Here is a 24004-nt window from a genome sequence, read left to right on the forward strand (position 1 = left end):
GGGGGGCGCACTGCGCCACCAATGTTTATTAAATTGGGGGGCACACTGCGCCACCAATGTTTATTATATTGGGGGGCACACTGCGCCACCAATGTTTATTATATTGGGGGGCACACTGTGCCACCAATGTTTATTATATTGAAGGGGGGGCTCACTGCGCCACCAATGTTTATTATACTGGGGTGATGGGGGGGCACACTGCGCCACCAATGTTTATTATACTGGGGTGATGGGGGGGCACACTGCGCCACCAATGTTTATTATTTTGAGGGGGGGCGCACTGCGTCACCAATGTTTATTGTGATGGGGGGCACACTGCGCCACCAATGTTTATTATTTTGAGGGGGGGCGCACTGCGCCACCAATGATTATTATATTGGGGGGCACACTGCGCCACCAATGTTTATTATATTGAGGGGGGCGCACTGCGCCACCAATGTTTATTATACTGGGGTGATGGGGGGGCACACTGCGCCACCAATGTTTATTATACTGGGGTGATGGGGGGGCGCACTGCGCCACCAATGTTTATTATATTGAGGGGGGGGCGCACTGCGCCACCAATGTTTATTGTGATGGGGGGGGTGCACTGCGCCACCAATGTTTATTATTTTGAGGGGGGGCGCACTGCGCCACCAATGTTTATTATATTGAGGGGGCCGCCAGACGAAAAAGTCGGACATGTAGTACTTTTAGTCTGGCGGCCTCTCACCGTGCTGCGCCGTAACTCTGCCCCCATCCCCATTATAGTCGATGGGCACAGAGCAGCGGCACGGCGAAGTAGTGGCAAGATGGATCTGACAGGGTGAGCAGCCTGTCGGATCCATCCTGCTGCAAGTGTGAAAGTACCCTTACTAATGAGCGCTTCCATCATGGAACGCCCATTAGTACAGCCTTTACCTCCACCGCTACTTGTGCTAGTAAAAAAATATATATATTACGGTACCTCCACCTCCATTTGCTCACGCTGTGGAGAACACTCCCTGCTGACTAGAAGCTCAGGACAGGACCTACAAGACGTCATCACGTTAGAGCACCGGTCCTGAGCTTGCAGTCAGCAGCGAATGTTCACCGCAGCCAGGTGAATGCAAATTATAATTTTTTTTTTGCAAAAGCAGAGAAGGGGGGCAATACTCTTACTGGGGGCACTAATGGGGACATTATTCTTACTGGGGCACTAATGGGGACATTACTAATTCTGGGACTTACCCGGGGCGCTCCACTTTAACGTCAGAGCGCCCCACGCGCATGTATCACATGATCGCATGGCATCTTTACTGTTGGCGTTCAGCTCGGACCTTCACCTGACTGCAGACCCTGGTATGTGGACCTTTAATAAAACTAGTTGAGTACCCCTGCTCTAGAGGGTCACTTTGAGAATCTGATCACGCCTTTTGGGTTGACCAATGCTACTGCAGTTTTCTAGCATTTTGTGAATAACATTTTTCATCACCTTGTGGGGAGGTTTGTAGTCGTGTATTTGGATGACATACTAATTTATTCTCCAGAGGTGGAGATACATCAGGATCGCGTTAGATAGGTGTTGCAGATCCTAAGGGATAATAAATTGTATGCAAAATTAGAGAAGTGTGTTTTTGCTGTACTCGAGGTGCAATTTTGGGATACCTGTTGTCGCCTTCAGGTTTTTGAATGGATCTGGAAAAAGTCCATGCTGTATTTGACTGGCGAAAAAACAAGAGAATGGAGCTCATGGTACCAAAAGTAAAAATATATTTTATTTCATTGTAACATGGTTAAAAAATATATATGTAAAGAAAAAAGTAAATGATATGCCATTAAAAAGTGAATGGGAGCAGAAAAAGAGCGCTACCCTGGGATAGCACAGGTATCAGTTGTCAAAAATATATTTATTGGTCAATGGAATGTACATGGTACAATAACCAGCCAATGACCAGAGAAAAATATAATAATAACCTAAATGCACAGGTGAGTCAGCAGTCAAAGATGAACTTACACGGCAATGAAGCAGGGTTTGTATTGCGAGTGCAACATAGAAAATAAAGAACAAACCACAGTGAAGACCAGGTATGAAAAGTAACCTAAGTCAAATGCCGTATAAGTAAAAAAAAAAGAACAGAGACTCACCTGAAAGAGACCGTGTGCTATGTCACCCAGGATGACGCTACCCCAACGCGCGTTTCGGCGTGCCTTCGTCTGGGGGTATTTGACTGGGATCGACCCGAAAATCTGAAGGCTCTTATGTGGTTTTTGAGGTTCACCAATTATTACCGAAAATGTATTAAGAACTATTTGACAGTAGTGAAACCCTTAACTGACATGACTAGCAAAGGGATGGATTTCTCAGTGTGGCCTAATTCGGCGTTGCGAGCCTTTTCTGCGGTTAAGGAGTGCTTCTCTTCTGCCCCTATATTGATGCAGCTGGATGTATCACAACCTTTCATTGTGATAGTGGATGCGTCCGAGGTGGGAGTAGGAGCATTTTTATTGCATGGCCCGTCACTTGGTAAATGGCGTCCATGTGCCTTTTTCTCCAAAAAAAACTCTCTTCTGCAGAGAAAAATTACGATGTGGGTAACAGAGAGTTACTGGCTATTAAGTTGGCTTTCGAGGAGTGGCATCATTGGTTGGAAGGGGCGATTCATCCGATCACAGTTCACAGATCACAAAAACCTGGCTTACTTGGAGTCAGCTAAATGACTGAACCCGAGGCAGGCCAGATGGTCTTTGTTTTTCACAAAAATTCTATTTCATTGTCAATTATCGTCCTGGGGTTAAGAACATCAATGCAGATGCCTTGTCATGTAGTTTTCCTGGAGGTGTGATTTTTTAAATCAGAGTCCTATTCTGTTGGAAGAGGTGGTGATATCCGATCTATACCCTCACCTAGAGGTGAAGGTGTTAGAGGCCCAGGGAGACGCAGTGGATTCTTGCCCCTCTGGGAAAATATTTGTGCCATCGGAATTGCGTCACAAGGTTTTTGAGGAACATAATTGTACGGTTCTTACGGGACACCCTGGGAGCAGATCTACTGCCGACCTCGTCTGTCATAGATTCTGGTGGCCGGGGTTGCGTAAATGTGTTGAGGATTATGTGTTGGCCTGTAGTGTCTGTGCGCGTGCTAAGGTGACACATACTCGGCCTTCCGGATTTCTACTTCCATTAGCCATCCCGTCCAGATTATGGACTCATTTATCTATGGATTTTATCACTGATCTGCCTAATTCGTCAGGAAAGACAGTTATTTTGGTGGTGGTTGATCGTTTTAGTAAAATGATACACTTTATATCGTTGTCTGGCCTACCTAATGCTAAAACACTTGCTCAAGTGTTTGTAGACAACATTGTGAAATCCCATGGCATTCCCTCTGACGTGGTTTCGGATTAGTTTGTGTCCAGATTCTGGAAGGCGTTCTGTACTCGGCTGGGGGTACAACTGTTGTTTTCTTTGGCTTTTCATCCTCAGTCGAATGGACAGACGGAACGCACTAATCAGATCCTGGAGACTTACTAGTTTTTGTCTTTGGAAGAGTTTGTCGTAAATAATCGTAGACAGGAGTCCACTGGTAAGTTGCCGTTTTTTGGGGCATATGGCACATTTTCTGGTTCAGATACTTCTGGTATTCCTGAGGAGGAAAGTTTTTCGGCATCATTATCATCAATATGGCGGAAAATTCTAAATAACTTGAGGAATATGGGCAACAAGTATAAACGTGTGGGTGACAAGAAACGTATGAAGGGTCCGGACCTAAGAGTGGGTGATTTGGTGTGGCTGTCCACAAGAAACATTAAGTTGAAGGTACCTTCTTGGAAGTTGGGTCCAAGATTTATTGGTACATGTAAGGTCACTGCCATTATTAATCCTGTAGCTTTTCGTCTTGAACTTCCTTCAGGCTCTGAAAATACATAATGTGTTTCATAAATCTTTGTCGAAGAGATATGTTGAACTTTTTTAAGCCATCTTCCTTGCCACTCGCTCCTGTCATGGTGGACGGTAGCTTGGAATTCCAGATCGCCAAGATAATAGACTCTCAAGCTCTCCATAGTTCTCTTCAGTATCTTGTTCACTGGAAGGTTTATGTACTTAAGGAGAGGATGTGGGTACCGGCATGTTTACTTTGTGGATCAATAGGCGTCTGTGTTGTTTCTGGTATTGGCCACACCCTTAACCCAATGGCGCTGTATATCTCTGTGACTACACTGTCATTAGACAGGTATGATGACAGTACAACATCTGTACTGGCAGTCGGTGCCATAGAACCAGCAATAGAAAAAAAGACCAATAAAATCCAAAATTCACTCTAGTCCTTTGTCTTGCGGTGAGCCCAGCCAGTAGATAAATTACACAAATAGAGATTTTCACAGTACAAACATATGGTAATGATTTTTTAAAATTTTTGTCTTGAAATCTTTTATAGTTAGAAAAAAAATTATAAGAAAGCAAAAATATATTTTTTTTAATAATTTTTCCTTAAATATATTTTCTTAATATTATATCTGTCATCTAATGGCATAAAAAGAAAGGTTCTAGGTGTTCCATAAAAACATTATCAAATTCTTGTAGGTTGGCTCCGAAATTACAGCATAAAAACCTCATGGCACCTGTGAAACAGAGTGGTGGTAATATCATGGTCTAGGCCTGTTTGGCTGCATCTGAGCCAAGAAAGCTTGCCATCATTCATGGAACACGTATAAAAAGGGGTTAGGGTCTGCGCTGAATAAATCCCTCATATGTTCAATGTGATGTTTAAGATTATGATTTTGTAAGTGTAATAAAGAAGCGTGAACTATTTTACATGCGGGTCTGGGCTATGTTGATACTCTCTTTGAAGGCGTGAGAAGCATACCCACTACCGCTCGTTGCTTCAGAGACTAAGAAGCTGCGAAGGAGAAAGGATAAGGAGGAGATTGGAAGAAGCAGCATAAAAAGAACAAGTGATTTTTGTGTTACCACTAAGCTTTCCTTTATTGCAGCGCGGACCCTTTTTATACCTTTTGGACTGAAAGAAGTGGAGACCTACTTCTACAAAGGGGCTGCAGCTAATAGCACGTAATCTAATACACAAAACTTTTGTATATTTATTCATGGAACACGGATTTCTGAATTATACCAGCAAATTCTAAAGGAAAATGTCAGGACATCTGTCCGTTAGTTGTGGGACTATTTTTGCACTTCTAGTAATTATTTCTTGGCTGCAAATATGAGCTGAAGGTTTTTCATGTTCGCCTGCCATTAAAATAAATGGGACCCGCCGCGAACTTGCGGTTCGCGAACATTTGATTGTGTTTGTGCGATCGCATTCGCGAACTGTCCCAGCAGATGTTCGGTGTGGTATACCTACCATAACTCATATAGTTTTGTAGGTATCTCATTAAAGATCTATACAACTTAAAGGGTGTACAGAGCAGTAATACACGCATGTGGATTAGGCCTAGAATTTTATATTTTTCTCCCTTTTTCTTATTGTTGATGTAAAGTACAAACCGGATTCCAAAAAAGTTGGGACACTAAACAAATTGTGAATAAAAATTGAATGCAATGATGTGGAGATGGCAAATGTCAATATTTTATTTGTAGTAGAACGTAGATGACAGATCAAACGTTTAATCTGATTAAATGTATCATTTTAAAAGAAAAATACGTTGATTCCAATTTTCACGGTGTCAACAAATCCCCAAAAAGTTGGGACAAGTAGTAATAAGAGGCTGGAAAAAGTAAATTTGAGCATAGCGAAGAGCTGGAAGACCAATTAACACTAATTAGGTCAATTGGCAACATGATTGGGTATAAAAAGAGCTTCTCAGTGTGGCAGTGTCTCTCAGAAGCCAAGATGGGTAAAGGATCACCAATTCCCACAATGTTGCGCAGAAAGATAGTGGAGCAATATCAGAAAGGTGTTACCCAGCGAAAAATTGCAAAGACTTTGCATCTATCATCATCAACTGTGCATAACATCATCCGAAGATTCAGAGAATCTGGAACAATCTCTGTGCGTAAGGGTCAAGGCCGTAAAACCATACTGGATGCCCGAGATCTCCGGGCCCTTAAACGACACTGCACCACAAACAGGAATGCTACTGTAAAGGAAATCACAGAATGGGCTCAGGAATACTTCCAGAAATCATTGTCAGTGAACACAATCCACCGTGCCATCCGCCGTTGCCAGCTGAAACTCTACAGTGCAAAGAAGAAGCCATTTCTAAGCAAGATCCACAAGCTCAGGCGTTTTCACTGGACCAGGGATCATTTAAAATGGAGCGTGGCAAAATGGAAGACTGTTCTGTGGTCAGACGAGTCACGATTCAAAGTTCTTTTTGGAAATCTGGGACGCCATGTCATCCGGACCAAAGAGGACAAGGACAACCCAAGTTGTTATCAACGCTCAGTTCAGAAGCCTGCATATCTGATGGTATGGGGTTGCATGAGTGCGTGTGGCATGGGCAGCTTGCATGTCTGGAAAGGCACCATCAATGCAGAAAAATATATTCAGGTTCTAGAACAACATATGCTCCCATCCAGACGTCATCTCTTTCAGGGAAGACCCTGCATTTTTCAACAAGATAATGCCAGACCACATTCTGCATCAATCACAAAATCATGGCTGCGTAGGAGAAGGATCCGGGTACTGAAATGGCCAGTCTGCAGTCCAGATCTTTCACCTATAGAGAACATTTGGCGCATCATAAAGAGGAAGGTGCAACAAAGAAGGCCCAAGACGATTGAACAGTTAGAGGCCTGTATTAGACAAGAATGGGAGAGCATTCCTATTTCTAAACTTGAGAAACTGGTCTCCTCGGTCCCCAGACGTCTGTTGAGTGTTGTAAGAAGAAGGGGAGATGCCACACAGTGGTGAAAATGGCCTTGTCCCAACTTTTTGGGGATTTGTTGACACCATGAAATTCTGATTCAACATATTTTTCCCTTAAAATGGTACATTTTCTCAGTTTAAACTTTTGTTCTGTGATTTATGTTCTATTCTGAATAAAATATTAGAAGTTGGCACCTCCACATCATTGCATTCAGATTTTATTCACGATTTGTATAGTGTCCCAACTTTTTTGGAATCCGGTTTGTAGTTGAATAGAAGCCACCTTGTAACCTTCAAAACACTTACATGAAAATCCAACTATAAACCCTTGGATAAAATTCAGATCTCTGTGTCTAGTTAGAAACTTTATTGAGTTTTTCTTTTCATCAGAATTCTTCATCTTGTTTATTTTAGTTCTTTGTCCGTCTTTCAGGCCTCATATTTTATCTCGGAAAAACAGATTTTTTTTTTCAAACATGTCATCACCTACAAAGATTATTTTATCAGGAAAGTGAATTTTCAACTACAAAGTGAAGGCAACATTTGTGGCTCTGTGATTACATTTCAAAGTAAATTAAATCATTATAAAGAAACCTTTTTTTATGTCCTCCAAATGAACGTGTTGGTACAATTGTTTCTTTTCTATTAATTTTAAAGGGAAGGAATAAAAGAGCTTTGTTAACAAGAGAAGATATGAAATCTCTGCCAAGGTTATGGAGGGATAAGGTTAGGAGAATATCAACACCTTCCGTGATCTCATTAAAAGTACTGGGTAATTTACTATCCTGTAATATGCCTATATTAGGTGTATTTCTGGCGCATAAAAAGTATTTCTTACTCGGCTATCTTACCACTCTTGTCCCAGACTAATAAAACGTAACTTTTACTTATTCATGTTTAAAAAACAAAAAAATATATATATTGTGAGCTACCTATAAGGTTAAAAACACTGTGCTCCATGTGGCTTACTGTATATAAAGAATCACTGGGGGTATGAGTTGGCGGGAGTGCACTAACACCGCTTAGTCATACATCATATTCCCAGTTATATAAACAGGTTTAAAAATGCCTGATAACTGCTTGGCCCCCATGTCTGGGGAATGACACACCAAGGTTGGATAAACTTAGAAGTATCATATATTGTGGTATCAGGCACACAAAACCACTGTAAGATCACATTAGGGTCAGCAAGTTAAAAAACCTAAAATCCGCCCCCCAACATGTGTCGCCAGCTAATCTGGCTTCATCAGGGGTATCGGGCAGACTTGAGTATCTGACGCTGGTGGAGGAATTTAACCTCTCAACTTTCATTTCCTGTGCGGGTAATGCACCAATCCGCAAGCTGTTTGGATCATGTTAGTTACTTGTAACCTATCATTGCACACATTGTTGCAAAGACAGGTTTTGTGGCATCACTTAGGAGGAGGGACCAGGATGACCCGATGTGCAGAGAGGACCGCCGCACACACTTACCTTTCCTGCAGGTCCCATATATTGTTCTGCGCATGCGTTGGAACTTAGGCAACAAACAAAACATCTCTATGCGCTGTGCCGTTCCCCGCATTAGCCTCTCTTCGGATCGTACTGATTTCCTGCGCATGCGCCAGGACTTGGGAAGGAAGAGGCACAATATTCCTTAAATGCCTCTATCCTCATAGCTATACTTGCGCAAAACATAAAAGACCAGAGAAAGAGATATAAATAGCAAACTTATACTCTGCCTCTGAGTGTCATTACTGGTTGTTAGTGCGCATACTAGCGAATCTGAGAGGGAACTTGGGCTGAATAGGGTACTACGGCTGCTCCGATACTACATTCCTATTGCCACAACATCATATCTATTTGCATTCAAAAGGCAGGGACAAGAAAGTACCCTACCACAAATATTTATATTATTAGTGCACATATATATATTGCGAATACTGCTAATTTACCAGTATAGGGGATCCTGCGGGTTATACACCCTCCCACACTCCTTATCCTATAAGGATGGTTATTCCACTGCTACTTTTAGTTATATTGTTTTTCTAACATCCTGACAATCAACTTATCACTTTCAAGAGTGACCTCCATATATTATGAGGTTTATTGGCTATATAGCTGGTAGCTCCTATTATCACTATTATCAGACCATTGATGTGAGAAGGCATTGGCCCATCTGGGAATGACTATATCCAGCTCTGTTTACCACTTCCCACAGGAGAGGAATTGTATGTTACACGTAAGTTTAGTATCCAATTTTGGAACTGTTATTATCGGATTTAATAAACCAGCGTCTATATCTGCTCACATAAACGTATATTCATTTCAAAAAGATATAATATTGTGTTCTGTCTTCATTTTACAAGAAAGATGTATAGGTGAAGCCTTCGTTTAAGCCATTTGGGCTAAGGCTATTCAGGCGGTAAATCCACCTTGTTTCTTCTTTTAGCAGGATTTGATCTAAATTCCCTCTCCTTGGCCCCAAAGTCCTTTTACAGACACCCCAAAACTTTAGGGATTTTGGGTCACCATTATGAAAAGTTCTGACGTGTCGTGATATTGCTGTGTCAGACTTAGTATTGATGCTACTTATGTGTTGGCAAATTCGTTGTCGGAATTCTTGGGATGTTTTGCCCACATACAATTTGTGACACGGACATTGTGCAATGTAGATAATGCCCATTGTTTGACAATTGATAAATTCCCTAATCTCGTATTTTCTGTCATCCAGGGGGTTCGTGAACACCCCCTGGATGATAGAAAATACGAGATTAGGGAATTTATCAATTGTCAAACAATGGGCATTATCTACATTGCACAATGTCCGTGTCACAAATTGTATGTGGGCAAAACATCCCAAGAATTCCGACAACGAATTTGCCAACACATAAGTAGCATCAATACTAAGTCTGACACAGCAATATCACGACACGTCAGAACTTTTCATAATGGTGACCCAAAATCCCTAAAGTTTTGGGGTGTTTGTAAAAGGACTTTGGGGCCAAGGAGAGGGAATTTAGATCAAATCCTGCTAAAAGAAGAAACAAGGTGGATTTACCGCCTGAATAGCCTTAGCCCAAATGGCTTAAACGAAGGCTTCACCTATACATCTTTCTTGTAAAATGAAGACAGAACACAATATTATATCTTTTTGAAATGAATAGACGTTTATGTGAGCAGATATAGACGCTGGTTTATTAAATCTGATAATAACAGTTCCAAAATTGGATACTAAACTTACGTGTAACATACAATTCCTCTCCTGTGGGAAGTGGTAAACAGAGCTGGATATAGTCATTCCCAGATGGGCCAATGCCTTCTCACATCAATGGTCTGATAATAGTGATAATAGGAGCTACCAGCTATATAGCCAATAAACCTCATAATATATGGAGGTCACTCTTGAAAGTGATAAGTTGATTGTCAGGATGTTAGAAAAACAATATAACTAAAAGTAGCAGTGGAATAACCATCACTACAGGATAAGGAGTGTGGGAGGGTGTATAACCCGCAGGATCCCCTATACTGGTAAATTAGCAGTATTCGCAATATATATATGTGCACTAATAATATAAATATTTGTGGTAGGGTACTTTCTTGTCCCTGCCTTTGAATGAAAATAGATATGATGTTGTGGCAATAGGAATGTAGTATCGGAGCAGCCGTAGTACCCTATTCAGCCCAAGTTCCCTCTCAGATTCGCTAGTATGCGCACTAACAACCAGTAATGACACTCAGAGGCAGAGTATAAGTTTGCTATTTATATCTCTTTCTCTGGTCTTTTATGTTTTGCGCAAGTATAGCTATGAGGATAGAGGCATTTAAGGAATATTGTGCCTCTTCCTTCCCAAGTCCTGGCGCATGCGCAGGAAATCAGTACGATCCGAAGAGAGGCTAATGCGGGGAACGGCACAGCGCATAGAGATGTTTTGTTTGTTGTCTAAGTTCCAACGCATGCGCAGAACGATATATGGGACCTGCAGGAAAGGTAAGTGTGTGCGGCGGTCCTCTCTGCACATCGGGTCATCCTGGTCCCTCCTCCTAAGTGACGCCACAAAACCTGTCTTTGCAACAATGTGTGCAATGATAGGTTACAAGTAACTAACATGATCCAAACAGCTTGCGGATTGGTGCATTACCCGCACAGGAAATGAAAGTTGAGAGGTTAAATTCCTCCACCAGCGTCAGATACTCAAGTCTGCCCGATACCCCTGATGAAGCCAGATTAGCTGGCGAAACATGTTGGGGGGCGGATTTTAGTTTTTTTAACTTGCTGACCCTAATGTGATCTTACAGTGGTTTTGTGTGCCTGATACCACAATATATCATACTTCTAAGTTCATCCAACCTTGGTGTGTCATTCCCCAGACATGGGGGCCAAGCAGTTATCAGGCATTTTTAAACCTGTTTATATAACTGGGAATATGATGTATGACTAAGCGGTGTTAGTGCACTCCCGCCAACTCATACCCCCAGGGATTCTTTATATACAGTAAGCCACATGGGGCACAGTGTTTTTAACCCTATAGGTAGCTCACAATATATATATTTTTTGTTTTTTAAACATGAATAAGTAAAAGTTACGTTTTATTAGTCTGGGACAAGAGTGGTTAGATAGCCGAGTAGGCAATAGTGTTTAAGTAATAAATAAACCCTTCCCAGATAGGGTCCTTGTTAGTAAGTATTTAAAATGTATTTCTGGCGCATATTTACGCAACAATACGCAACTTTTCCCCGCCCACGCCAGGTGTAAAAAAGGGAACGGCCTGGCAGGCACGTCTCATTCATCATTTTCTACGCCTGTTTTAGGCATAGAAAATGGTCTAAATGGAAGGGCTCATGCACACAAACACATGTGCTGGCCGTGCCTGTATTGCGGCCCGCAAACACGGATGTGGGTCCGCAATCCGGGCGTCTGGGCTTCAACGGCCGGAGGGACAGCCACCTTGGGCTCCTTACTCAGGTAATTACCTTTTTCTACTGCTTTTTATACTGCTATTATTTTCCCTTATAACCATGTTATAAGGGAAAATAATACAATCTACAGAACACTGATCCCAAGCCCGAACTTCTGTGAAGAAGTTCGGGTTTGGGTACCAAACATGTGCGATTTTTCTCACGCGAGTGCAAAACGCATTACAATGTTTTGCACTCGCGCTGAAAAATCGCGGGTGTTCCCGCAACGCAACCGCACATTTTCCCGCAACGTCCGTGTGGTAGGGGCCTTAGGTGTTTTGCACTCGCGTGAGAAAAATCCCACATGTTTGGTACCCAAACCCGAACTTCTTCACAGAAGTTCGGGCTTGGGATCGGTGTTTTGTAGATTGTATTATTTTCCCTTATAACATGGTTATAAGGGAAAATAATAGCATTCTGAATACAGAATGCATAGTAAAACAGCGCTGGAGGGTCCTATTCAGTAAAGGGGACAGAAGGAGATGCCGGCATTGCGATCAAGTGGATTAAGGTGAGTTAAATGATATCTTTTTTTTTAACCCCTTCAGCGCAGTTTTACTATGCATTCTGTATTCAGAATGCTCTTATTTTCCCTTATAACCATGTTATAAGGGAAAATAATAATGATCGGGTCTCCATCCCGATCGTCTCCTAGCAACCATGCGTGAAAATCGCACCGCATCCGCACTTGCTTGCGGATGCTTGCGATTTTCACGCAACCCCATTCATTTCTATGGGGCTTGCGTTACGTGAAAAACACACAAAGAGGAGCATGCTGTGATTTTCACGCAACGCACAAGTGATGCATGAAAATCACCGCTCATGTGAACAGCCCCATAGAAATGAATGGGTCAGGATTCCGTGCGGATGCAATGCGTTCACCTCCCGCAACGCATCCGCGTGGAAAACTCGCTCGTGTAAAAGGGGACTAATAGTTCCTAAAATCAGTTACCTACTGCTAACTTTACCAATACATCTTCCACGCAGACTCTTTGACTCCTTCCGAAAACTGTGCTCCTCCTATATCTGGGGCTCAATAAAACCCAGGATCTCCAATAAGATTCTCCTGTTACCTTTCCAAAAAGGTGGGATTGGGTTTCCCTCTCTGAAAGATATTACCATGCTGTCCATCTCAGTAGAGTTATTGACTGGGTAAGGAGACCGGCTCAAACACTGGGTATTAATTGAAGAAAATTTGGCTCATTGCCAACTCAGATCCCTAGTGTTCTCTGAGTCGTCAGGTTTGACTCATAAGCAGAAGGACAATACTATATTGACAGCAACTTTGTCAGTTTGGCATACCTCTGAGATAAGACTGTCATGTTCCAAATACCCCTCATCTTTAATGTCGGTGGGCGACTGTCTCTTGACCTCAGGTGAGGGCTACTCCACCTTACCTTACCAACTGAAAACTCGTCGCTTTCACCAAGAGAAATGTTAGACCAAGAGGGAGCCTTCTTAGATGCCCCCTCTATATGCACTAAATTAAATTTACCTCACTTTAATGATTTGCAATATGCTTTCATTCGCTCTTCTCTCAAGACAGTGCTGTCTCCTGGGGTCAGACCACTCCCGTTCACCTGGTTTGAAAAATGACTTACCCATGTACAGTACCCTCCTAAGCAAATCTCTACCATTTCACATAATTTGCGAAATTCGGAGTCTCCATCATTATATTTTATCAAAGAATGGGAAAGAGATCTGGATGTGAAATTCACAGACTCCGACATACACACCATATTAGTGGCACCTAAGCTCACTTCAAGGTGCACCACCATACAAGAGAATGAATATAAAGTCTTAACTAGGCGGTACTTGACCCCAGTTAAGCTTAGAATGATGTATGAAACCACCTCTGATCTCTGCTGGAGATGTAAAACAAATAAAGGCACCTTCCTACATATTTGGTGGTCCTGCCCCTTGTTAGTGAACTTTTGGACGACAATATTTGATAAGCTAAATCATATCCTAAAAACACATAACTCAAAACTTCAGATGTGCCCCAAAATTGCTCTATTATCCCTACTTCCAGATACACTCACCAAACCCAAACAACGTCTAATGAGAATTTTATTAGCTGCAGCAAGGTTACTTATGGCATCAAATTGGAAATCCGAAATATGCCCCCCACAACTGCTTTTTGGATAGACAGAGTAGAATCCATCTCCAGACTAGATGAACTTTCTCACTGGAAGCAAAGGTCCCTTCATAAGTATACTGTAATCTGGTCGTTATGGGAGAATTGGAGAACTACCAACTAGTTTCTTGGGTCTTGAGAGGAACACCACACTTCTCCTAGTCCCAGATTAGGATGTCTAAGAGGCTAATCGCCGTAGTGACCCTAGAGCTAGACTAAGTAGTTGCAAGTGCCAATTAAGGAGCAATCCCCCTCTTGTATGTTAGTGGACACCCAGACATGGTCCTTATAGGCCTGGTCCGGTCCCATACCTAGTGCTCGATCTCATATATACCATCCTCGTCCTCCCCGCCCCGTCCTTCCCTTACCCTTCACCCCATTATCCCCCCCTCCCCCAACTCCCATACATACGGGTTTACTGTTTGTTTTTTTGTTTGTGTGCTCAGTATTCAGGTATAAACAAAAAAGATGCCCAACAGGAGAGAAAATTGATGAGAAAATCTCTCCAACTACCACATAAACTGAAACTTGAAAGGACCCTTCGGAGTGGGCATAACGGAGTGTCATTATCTATTAGGGCAAAGGGAACATTTTAGGCTTGCCCATTACTGTGTAACGGCATATATTGATGAAAAAGAGGCTATGTGAGTTATACATGAATCGGAGGTATACAGGTGGTTACTCCCCTTCCAGCTCTTTTCCCCTGATGAGTCTGGGTAACGACAGACGAAATGCGTAGGGATTTTATCTGCCTTAGGGGTCCTCATTCAGTTAGTACCCAGGGCCTCTAATATTGTAGGGTTAGGTTCCGGACGGGCCGCCCTGGTCGGGCTATAGGGACTTCTAGGGACAGCGAGTTTTATCTGGACCCTGTCCGCACAAAAGTGTGATCTCTGGAACTACAAGACGGTACCCAGGTGACTCGCATCCACTGGTAAGATTGTTCCTTTTATTAAGCGGAATATACCAGATTTTTGGAAATCGTGCTATTTTGATCATGTGGCTGTGATCGGGAACGTATGGTCACCCATGGCAATATTACTTGCTTTTTGTGGATTTTGTTTGTGGCACGGTTGTGGTGTGCACACACCTAGCACTTTGTTATGTTTGTATCTTTTTATAATTGTATCTATTAAACGTTAAGTTTTAGATTGAACTACCTCCGTTCAGTATTCAGGTGTCACCCCGTCTGCTTCATGAACAAGAACACTAATTTCACAAAGGTATCATTGCACCCTCCGGAGCCCGACCTTCTTGATTTAGGTATATGTTTTTCATTTTAAAGACACATTCCCGCAAGTACTCTGTTACCCTCATTACGTACTGATGGACGACATTTTTTGCCGAGCATATTGTTCTTCAATTGTCTACGTTGTATATCTCTTTGTTGAAAATCAATAAAAAGATTTTAAAAAGAAAAGAAGTAGGAATGAATGAATGAATGAATGAAAGGTGCCTGGGTTGTTTCACCTGCTTCTCTATAGGGTGACTACGTCGGAACTGAGGGGAGAGGAAGAGAACAGGGAAGCTACTGAGCATGTGAGTCCATCTCTGAATGCAGGGGAAGGTGGACTAGAAGGATAAACAGCAGGGGGCACTACTTGAGAGAACAATGTAATGTACAGTCGTGGCCAAAAGTTTTGAGAATTACATAAATATTGGAAATTGGAAAAGTTGCTGCTTAAGTTTTTATAATAGCAATTTGCATATACTCCAGAATGTTATGAAGAGTGATCAGATGAATTGCATAGTCCTTCTTTGCCATGAAAATTAACTTAATCCCAAAAAAACCTTTCCACTGCATTTCATTGCTGCCATTAAATTACCTGCTGAGATCATTTCAGTAATCGTCTTGTTAACTCAGGTGAGAATGTTGACGAGCACAAGGCTGGAGATCATTATGTCAGGCTGATTGGGTTAAAATGGCAGACTTGACATGTTAAAAGGAGGGTGATGCTTGAAATCATTGTTCTTCCATTGTTAACCATGGTGACCTGCAAAGAAATGTGTGCAGCCATCATTGCGTTGCATAAAAATGGCTTCACAGGCAAGGATATTGTGGCTACTAAGATTGCACCTCAATCAACAATTTATAGGATCATCAAGAACTTCAAGGAAAGAGGTTCAATTCTTGTTAAGAAGGCTTCAGGGCATCCAAGAAAGTCCAGCAAGCGCCAGGATCGTCTCCTAAAGAGGATTCAGCTGCGGGATCGGAGTGCCACCAGTGCAGAGCTTGCTCAGGAATGGAAGCAGGCAGGTGTGAGCGCATTTGCACGCACAGTGAGGCGAAGACTTTTGGAAGATGGCCTGGTGTCAAGAAGGGCAGCAAAGAAGCCACTTCTCTCCAAAAAAAACATCAGGGACAGATTGATCTTCTGCAGAAAGTTTGGTGAATGGACTGCTGAGGACTGGGGCAAAGTCATATTCTCCGATGAAGTCTCTTTCCAATTGTTTGGGGCATCTGGAAAAAGGCTTGTCCGGAGAAGAAAAGGTGAGCGCTACCATCAGTCCTGTGTCATGCCAACAGTAAAGCATCCTGAGACCATTCATGTGTGGGGTTGCTTCTCATTCCAAGGGAGTGGGCTCACTCACAATTTTGGCCAAAAACACAGCCATGAATAAAGAATGGTACCAAAACACCCTCCAACAGCAACTTCTTCCAACAATCCAACAACAGTTTGGTGAAGAACAATGCATTTTCCAGCACGATGGAGCACCGTGCCATAAGGCAAAAGTGATAACTAAGTGGGTCGGGGACCAAAACGTTGACATTTTGGGTCCATGGCCTGGAAACTCCCCAGATCTTAATCCCATTAAGAACTTATGGTCAATCCTCAAGAGGCGGGTGGACAAACAAAAACCCACTAATTCTGACAAACTCCAAGAAGTGATTATGAAAGAATGGGTTGCTATCAGTCAGGAGTTGGCCCAGAAGTTGATTGAGAGCATGACCAGTCGAATTGCAGAGGTCCTGAAAAAGAAGGGCCAACACTGCAAATACTGACTCTTTGCATAAATGTCATGTAATTGTCGATAAAAGCTTTTGAAACGTATGAAGTGCGTGTAATTATATTTCACTACATCACAGAAACAACTGAAACAAAGATCTAAAAGCAGTTTAGCAGCAAACTTTGTGAAAACTAATATTTGTGTCATTCTCAAAACTTTTGGCCACGACTGTACATAAAAGCCTAGCAATATTTTTAATGCATGTATATTTCAATAATAAAGTACTTCGTTTGAAATGCACTATTCATTGCATAGTAACTAGGAATGAGCGAACCCGTGGACGTTCGGGTTCGCCGGATTCGGCCGAACTTCAGGTCACTTTATTACTTTCCATTATAACATGGTTATATCGGAAAATAATAGCATTCTTAAGACAGAATGCAAAACAAAATGGACATTTAGAGGTAAAAAAAAAAAAAAAAAAACTCACCTCATCGCGCACATCGCAGGTTCTTTGGCAGTTCCTGTTCAGTGAAGATAGAAGAAGCTGCTACAGCACGATCAAGTGGATGAGGTGAGTTTTTTTTTTTTAACCCCTAAATGGCCATATTGTTTTGCATTCTGTCTTAAGAATGCTATTATTTTCCGACATAACCATGCTATAAAGGAAAATAATAAAATCACCCAAACACCAATCCTGAACCCAGACTTCAGTGAAAAAGTCCGGGTCAGGTACGAACCCGAACTTTGCAGTTCGGGTTCGCTCATCCCTAAGGCCTCGTTCACACTTCAGTGTTTGGTCAGTGATTTCCATCAGTGATTTCTGAGCCAAAACCAAGTGTGGGTCAAAACCACAGAACAGGTGCAGATCTATCCGTTATACCGTGGCTTCACTTTGGGTTTTGGCTCACAAATCACTGATGGAAATCACTGAGCAAACACTGAAGTGTGAACGAGGCCTAATAGTAACCTTTTTAAAGCTTTGCCAGCTTCTCTGGATATAAAACTACAGGCAGTGCTGAATTTGTTATGTCAGCTGTATCTGTTATGTAACATAACTCAAAGTGATATTAGAATGATCAGAGGTAGAAATCCAAATCAACAAATTTGTACTTGTGTTCATATAAAAAAGTCTGAAGTCCTTACTGCAGGTCTTTTCATCTTCCCCAAGACGGCAATCTGTCACCCCATCGCACCGCATGATCAATGGGATGCATTTATCAAAGCAGTGGAACTCAGTAACTCTGCAGCGCGTTTCGGGGCTGGTGATAGGAGATGAAGTAGGGCAGAGGATCTCATCTGTACCATCCGTGCATTCTTCTACTCCATTACATTTTGCTGATAAGGGGAGACATTCCTTTTTATACATACAGGTGAACAAATCCTGATGACAGGAAGGTAGTGGTATCAATGGACCTGAAAAGAATAAAAGGTGAAACAGCTGAAAATATTAGTGTAAAAAACTGTATAAATTAAAAAAAATTATCATTATTTGTAACAATATATAGCAACATTTCTTTCTAATTTGAAAACTACCATATTTTTCGGCTTATAAGAAGATCCTCTGTTTACTAAAATACCAGCAGGGCCGTCTTTAACCCGGGGCAAAAGGGGCAGCTGCCCCGGGCCCAGTTTCTCCTTGGGGGCCCAAGGCATCTGCCTCTTGAGCCCCACTGCGGCCCTTGTGACAAGTGGGGGGCGGCAGCAGGGCACGGGGAGATGAGCGCTTCTATTGTGAAAGCGCTTATCTCCATAGTCATCTGTATCGCCGTTCTCAGGACAGCGATACAGATAGATGTGCTGCGGCGGGGCAGGGAGAGGCGTCTCCCTTCCCCATTCCTCTGATAGGCTGCAGGCCTAGTGCCTGCAGCCTATCAGAGGCCGGTGCAGGCGGCGCAATGACGTCATTGCGCCGCCTGAGCTGTACAGCGCGGGACACAGGCCGGAAAAGGCCTGCATCGCATCGCTGCCAGCCTGATGGAGGTAAGTATAAGTGTTTATTTTTTTATATGGTACTACTTACTGGCACATGATTGGGGGGCATCTATGGGGGCAATTTTTAGTGGCACATGATTGGGGGGCATCTATGGGGCACTTGTTATTGCCACATGATTGGGGGGCATCTATGGGGGCACTTGTTACTGGCACATGATTGTGGGGCATCTATGGGGGCACTTGTTACTGGCACATGATTGGGGGGGCATCAATGGGGCACTTGTTATTGGCACATGATTGAGGGGCATCTATGGGGTACTTGTTATTGGCACATGATTGAGGGGCATCTATGGGGTTACTTGTTACTGGCACATGATTGGGGGGGCATCAATGGGGCACTTGTTATTGGCACATGATTGAGGGGCATCTATGGGGTACTTGTTATTGGCACATGATTGAGGGGCATCTATGGGGTTACTTGTTACTGGCACATGATTGGGGGGCATCTATGGGGTACTTGTTACTGGCACATTATTGGGGGTCATCTATGGGGCTCATGTTACTGGCACATTATTGGGGGCACTGTGGGGGCATCTATGGGGGCACATCTTACTGGCACATTATTGGGGGCATCTATGGGGGCACTTCTTACTGGCACATTATTGGTGGCACTTTTTATTGACACATTATCGGGTGGCACTATGAGGGCACTTCTTACTGGCACATTATTGGGGCACTATGCGGGCATCTACTGAGGCCACAAAGGAGGTATTTTTTTATATGGGGGAAGGGGGGAGAGGAACACTATGTGGGCTTCTACTGAGGCCACAAAGAAGGGGTATTTTATATGGGAGGCTCTGTATAGAGGCATTTTATACAGGGGTGGGTACTGTGGGGAAGGGGAGCGAGGAGTACTATGGGCTCATCTATGGGGGGCACTAAGAAGGGGTATTTTATACTTGCAAATTATGGGGCACACTGAGGGCGTTTTATACTGATACATTATGGGGGGCACTAGGAAGAAGGGGCGAGAGGAGCACTATAAGGGCATTTACTGGGGGCACTATATAGGAGTATTTTATACTGGCACATTATGGGGGCACTATGGGGACATTAGCTCAACTGGGGGCATTAAAAGGGGGTATTTTTTGCACTGGCACATTGTAAGGAGAATTATTACTACTGGGGGCATTATGATGGGCTTTATTACTACTGGGGGTCTATGGGGAACATGATTACTAGTATGGGCACTATGGGAGCATTATTACTTCTGGGGCACAGTGGGCACATGTTGAGGGCACTGTAGGAGCACTATTACTACCATGTGTGCTCTAGCAGAGAATTATTCCTATTGGTGGGACGTTTGGGAGCACTATTACTGTGGGGGCACCTTGGCACAGTATCAGCTTATCACAATTATTTTTGGGGGACGTTATGTTTACACTATTAGTGTCAGGGGCACTATTTGCTGGGTGCAGTTATTTTAGGGCACTGTGTGCCAATAATTATTGAAGGGCACTATCTGCATGGTACTAGTATTATCAGGGGGTTTATCTGTTTCTGCAGTATAGTATTGGGGAGCACAGCGGCACAGTATTGGGGGTGGTTGGATGATTTGTTCAGAAGATGGGAGGATTATGGAAAAGTAGTAAACTAAGATTTTGTTTGTCAAACTGCAGAGAGGAGAAATGGCTGAAAAATGGTGGTCTGGTCTGAAGGTCTGAAAGGAGAAGATGAGGAAAGAGACGTCACTGAATGTAAGAGGTATGTGGCACTGGATTACCCTGTAGCTTCTTCCCCTATTCTACCTATCACCAATAGCGTATTGCCCTGAGACTTCCGCTCATAACATAAAGTAGACAGACAATACACAAAGCTTTACACCAAAAGCCAGGAGTACAAGCCAACAACCCATCCATAAGACAGGTACAGTCAGCATAACTTGCAATGGCAGCATTATGCACGAGACATGCAAGACCAGCTCTCCATCCAGAAGGACCTGAGAGCCAGTGAGCCTCAAATTGCCACGATGGGGCTGAATGGCTTGAAGGAATCTGCTTGCCCAGCTCATTATCATTAGGGTGACGAAAATTGAAAACAAATTTTTGGATGCCAGGTGACTCTTCTCTCACTTGCATGTCTCATTGTGCACAATGCTGCCATTGCCAGGTATGCTGACTGTACCTGTCTTATGGAAAGGTTGTTGGCTTGTACTCCTGGCTTTTAGTATAAAGCTTTGGGTATTGTCTGTCTGCTTTATGTTATGAGCGGAAGTCTCAGGGCAATAAGCTATTGGTGATAGGTAGGATAGGAACGTAGCGGGAAAAGTTAAAGATTATTGCAGACATATAGATAGAAGTAAGAAAGTTCTATAGCAAGGTTGATAGGTTAAAATGGTAAGATAGTATCGAAAGGGTTAATAAGGAAAAAGGTGTGTGTTTAAATAGATAGATAATTAGCTTAATATATCCTAACCAATAGTATTGCATGAAGTTTAAGTAGTGATTAATTGGTTAATTGAGGTATTTGTTACAAAGTAATTCTTTCCTGGTATTTTAGTAAACAGAGGATCGTCTTATAAGCTGAAAATATGGTAAGTATTGCTTGCACTATCTCTTGTACACCCTGGGGTGTTGGTCATGTGTTATAACGTGGTAGACAGCCATGTGTTATAGCATGGTCAACCGGATCTCTACCCCATATTTAGGCTAGTGATGATTATTTAGTTTTTACAATTCTGTATTAGTGATGAATGGCATAGGCAATATTCGAATTCGCAATATTTCAAAAAAGTTTTGGCCAAATATTCGCCATAAATTCGCAAATTAGAGATCTCCAGTCATTGGTTACTTGACTGCGAAAATCGGCAATGTAATATATTTGCGATAAATTTGTGATAAATTTGCAATTAGAATATTCAACACTATTCGCGAATACGAATATATAGCACTATATTCTAAATATTAGCAAATTCTCAAAGTGGCGATATTCGCGATTAAAATTTGCGATTCGAATATTCGCGCTCAACACTATTCTGTATGTGATTTCTCTGTTTTCTATTTAATCACACTTAGTAAATATATGGATTCACTAAGCCTGCGTGAAATAGGCCTTACCTTTCCTCTCGTCTCGTTATATCCTGATATGTGTGGTATGAGATGGCCATATATTCAAAAAAATCATGTTTTCATGATATAATGTCACAAGGTGCCTATATGTGTCTAGATCAGGGGTACACAACCTTTTCTGGTTGGGGGCCACATTGTCAGACTGAAGGAATCCAAAGGGCCGAAAAATAAAAGTTAAAGGGGTATTACCAACTGATATACTGTATTTATTGCATATTGTACATACAGTATATACTATAAATGTCTGGTTATGCCTCCAGGATTCATATCTAATGGGAGAATACATGAAAAATGCATGTGAGCAGCCACAAGACATAGACATACATGTCTGTCACCAGATGGTTGGGGGCCACACAGAATGATATCGAGGGCCGCATGTGGCCCCCGGGCCGCAGGTTGTGCACACCTGGTCTAGATGTAGCCCTCCAGTGGTTGTGTTGGGATTCACAGTCTGTCAAGGGCTTTGCTAGCATGTTGCTATAGTCTGAAAAAAATTTTATCATGAGAAATTGGGGTTCTTAAAGGAGATCATCTCACTAGGATATGCACCAATGTCAGACAGGTGTGGGTTCCACCTCTGGGATCCGCTCCCATCTCTGCGCATGCCATTTATTTCTATGGGAGTTCCATAGAGGGGAATGGAGCGGTGGCCGTGCTTGCAAAAATGAAAGCAAAAAGTTGCATGCAGTGTTATTTGTACAGCTGAAAGCCAGCATTTATGCCAGGAAAGAGGCTGGATCACCAACGGGTCCCATTATAGTCAATGGGGATCAGGCAGCATTCAGCAGTACCTGGCAATGCAGTGTATGGAGAGCTCTGATAGCCTGATCCCCAGCTGGATCAGGCCACTGAAATTCCAACCTGTCAACGGGCCCTTAGAAAATCTGTATCAATGTTTTTTTTTTAAAAAAACTCCACGTTTTGGTGCAGTTTTTGATGCAGTTTTTTGAGCCAAAGTCAGAAGTGGATTTAAGAGGAATTGTGAGTATAAATGAAAAACATATCTTTTCCATTCTGCTGCATCAATTTCTGGTCTTGACTCAACTGCATAAAAAAATGAACCAAAGGATATAGTGGCGTTATTTAAAAAAAATGTGTGAGGAAGATCATCCAATAAATATGACATGTACAGTTGAACTCTAGGCTAGAATCTCATGTAACCTCTAATTATGTAATCTGCAATCTTAAAGGGTGACATATCGTTAGGATATGCCATCAATGTTATATAGGTACAAGTCCCACTTCTGGGACCTTCTGTAATCTCCAGAACAGAGCCCTCCCTAGGACCCGCACCTATCTGACATTGATGGCATATCCTAGCGATATGCCATCAATGTCCAAGAAGGGAATACCCTTTTATATCTTCTTTACTTTTTTTTTTTTTTAAATCATCCATCATGATCTACGTAAGTAGAATAGTCTGCAGCGCTGGAAGCAGTTTTTTGCCTTATACCCTTGATGCAAAGACATGTAAGATTAATTAGAATACAGCAGTTCGCTGAAATGACAGATTTGGGACCACAGTAAGATTAACAAGGGGACGTCTGCTTTTGATAGTCCCTACAAGCAGGTAACAGAGTAACCCCCTAGCTGGGCACCCCTACTTTAGGTGATATCTGTAGAGTACCTGGCAGTAAGGCCTCTTTCACCCGGGCGTGTCCGGATTATGTCCGGATGCGTCCCGGTGCATTGCGGCAAACCCGCGCGAGTAGGAACGCAATTGCAGTCAGTTTTGACTGCGATTGCGTTCCGATGTTCAGTTTTTATTGCGCGGGTGCAAAGTGTTTTGCACGCGCGTGATAAAAAATCGACTGTGGTACCCAGACCCGAACTTCTTCACAGAAGTTCAGATTTGGGTTAGTTGTAGTGTAGATTGTATTATTTTCCCTTATAACATGGTTATAAGGGAAAATAATAGCATTCTGAATACAGAATGCATAGTACAATAGGGCTGGAGGGGTTAAAAAAAAAATTTAAAAAATTTAACTCATTTTAATCCACTTGTTTGCGCAGCCCGGCTTCTCTTCTGTCTTCATCTGTGAGCAATAGGACCTTTGATGACGTCACTGCGTTCATAACATGGTCCATCACATGATCCATCACCATGGTGATGGATCATGTGATGAGTGT

General features: G+C 42.5%; 1 protein-coding gene across 1 annotated transcript in view; it reads right to left on the bottom strand.

Moving 5' to 3' along the window:
- MALRD1 (MAM and LDL receptor class A domain containing 1) overlaps positions 1–24004 on the bottom strand; it is a 365234-nt gene that overhangs the window by 40604 nt on the left and 300626 nt on the right. Inside the window, exon 24 of the mRNA XM_040434052.1 lies at positions 17958–18227. Within this exon, the coding sequence (XP_040289986.1) occupies positions 17958–18227 (270 nt within the window). The remainder of the gene's footprint in view (positions 1–17957; positions 18228–24004) is intronic.

The sequence above is a fragment of the Bufo bufo genome, chromosome 5 (genome assembly GCF_905171765.1).
Source record: "Bufo bufo chromosome 5, aBufBuf1.1, whole genome shotgun sequence".
Taxonomy (NCBI): Eukaryota; Metazoa; Chordata; class Amphibia; order Anura; family Bufonidae; genus Bufo; species Bufo bufo.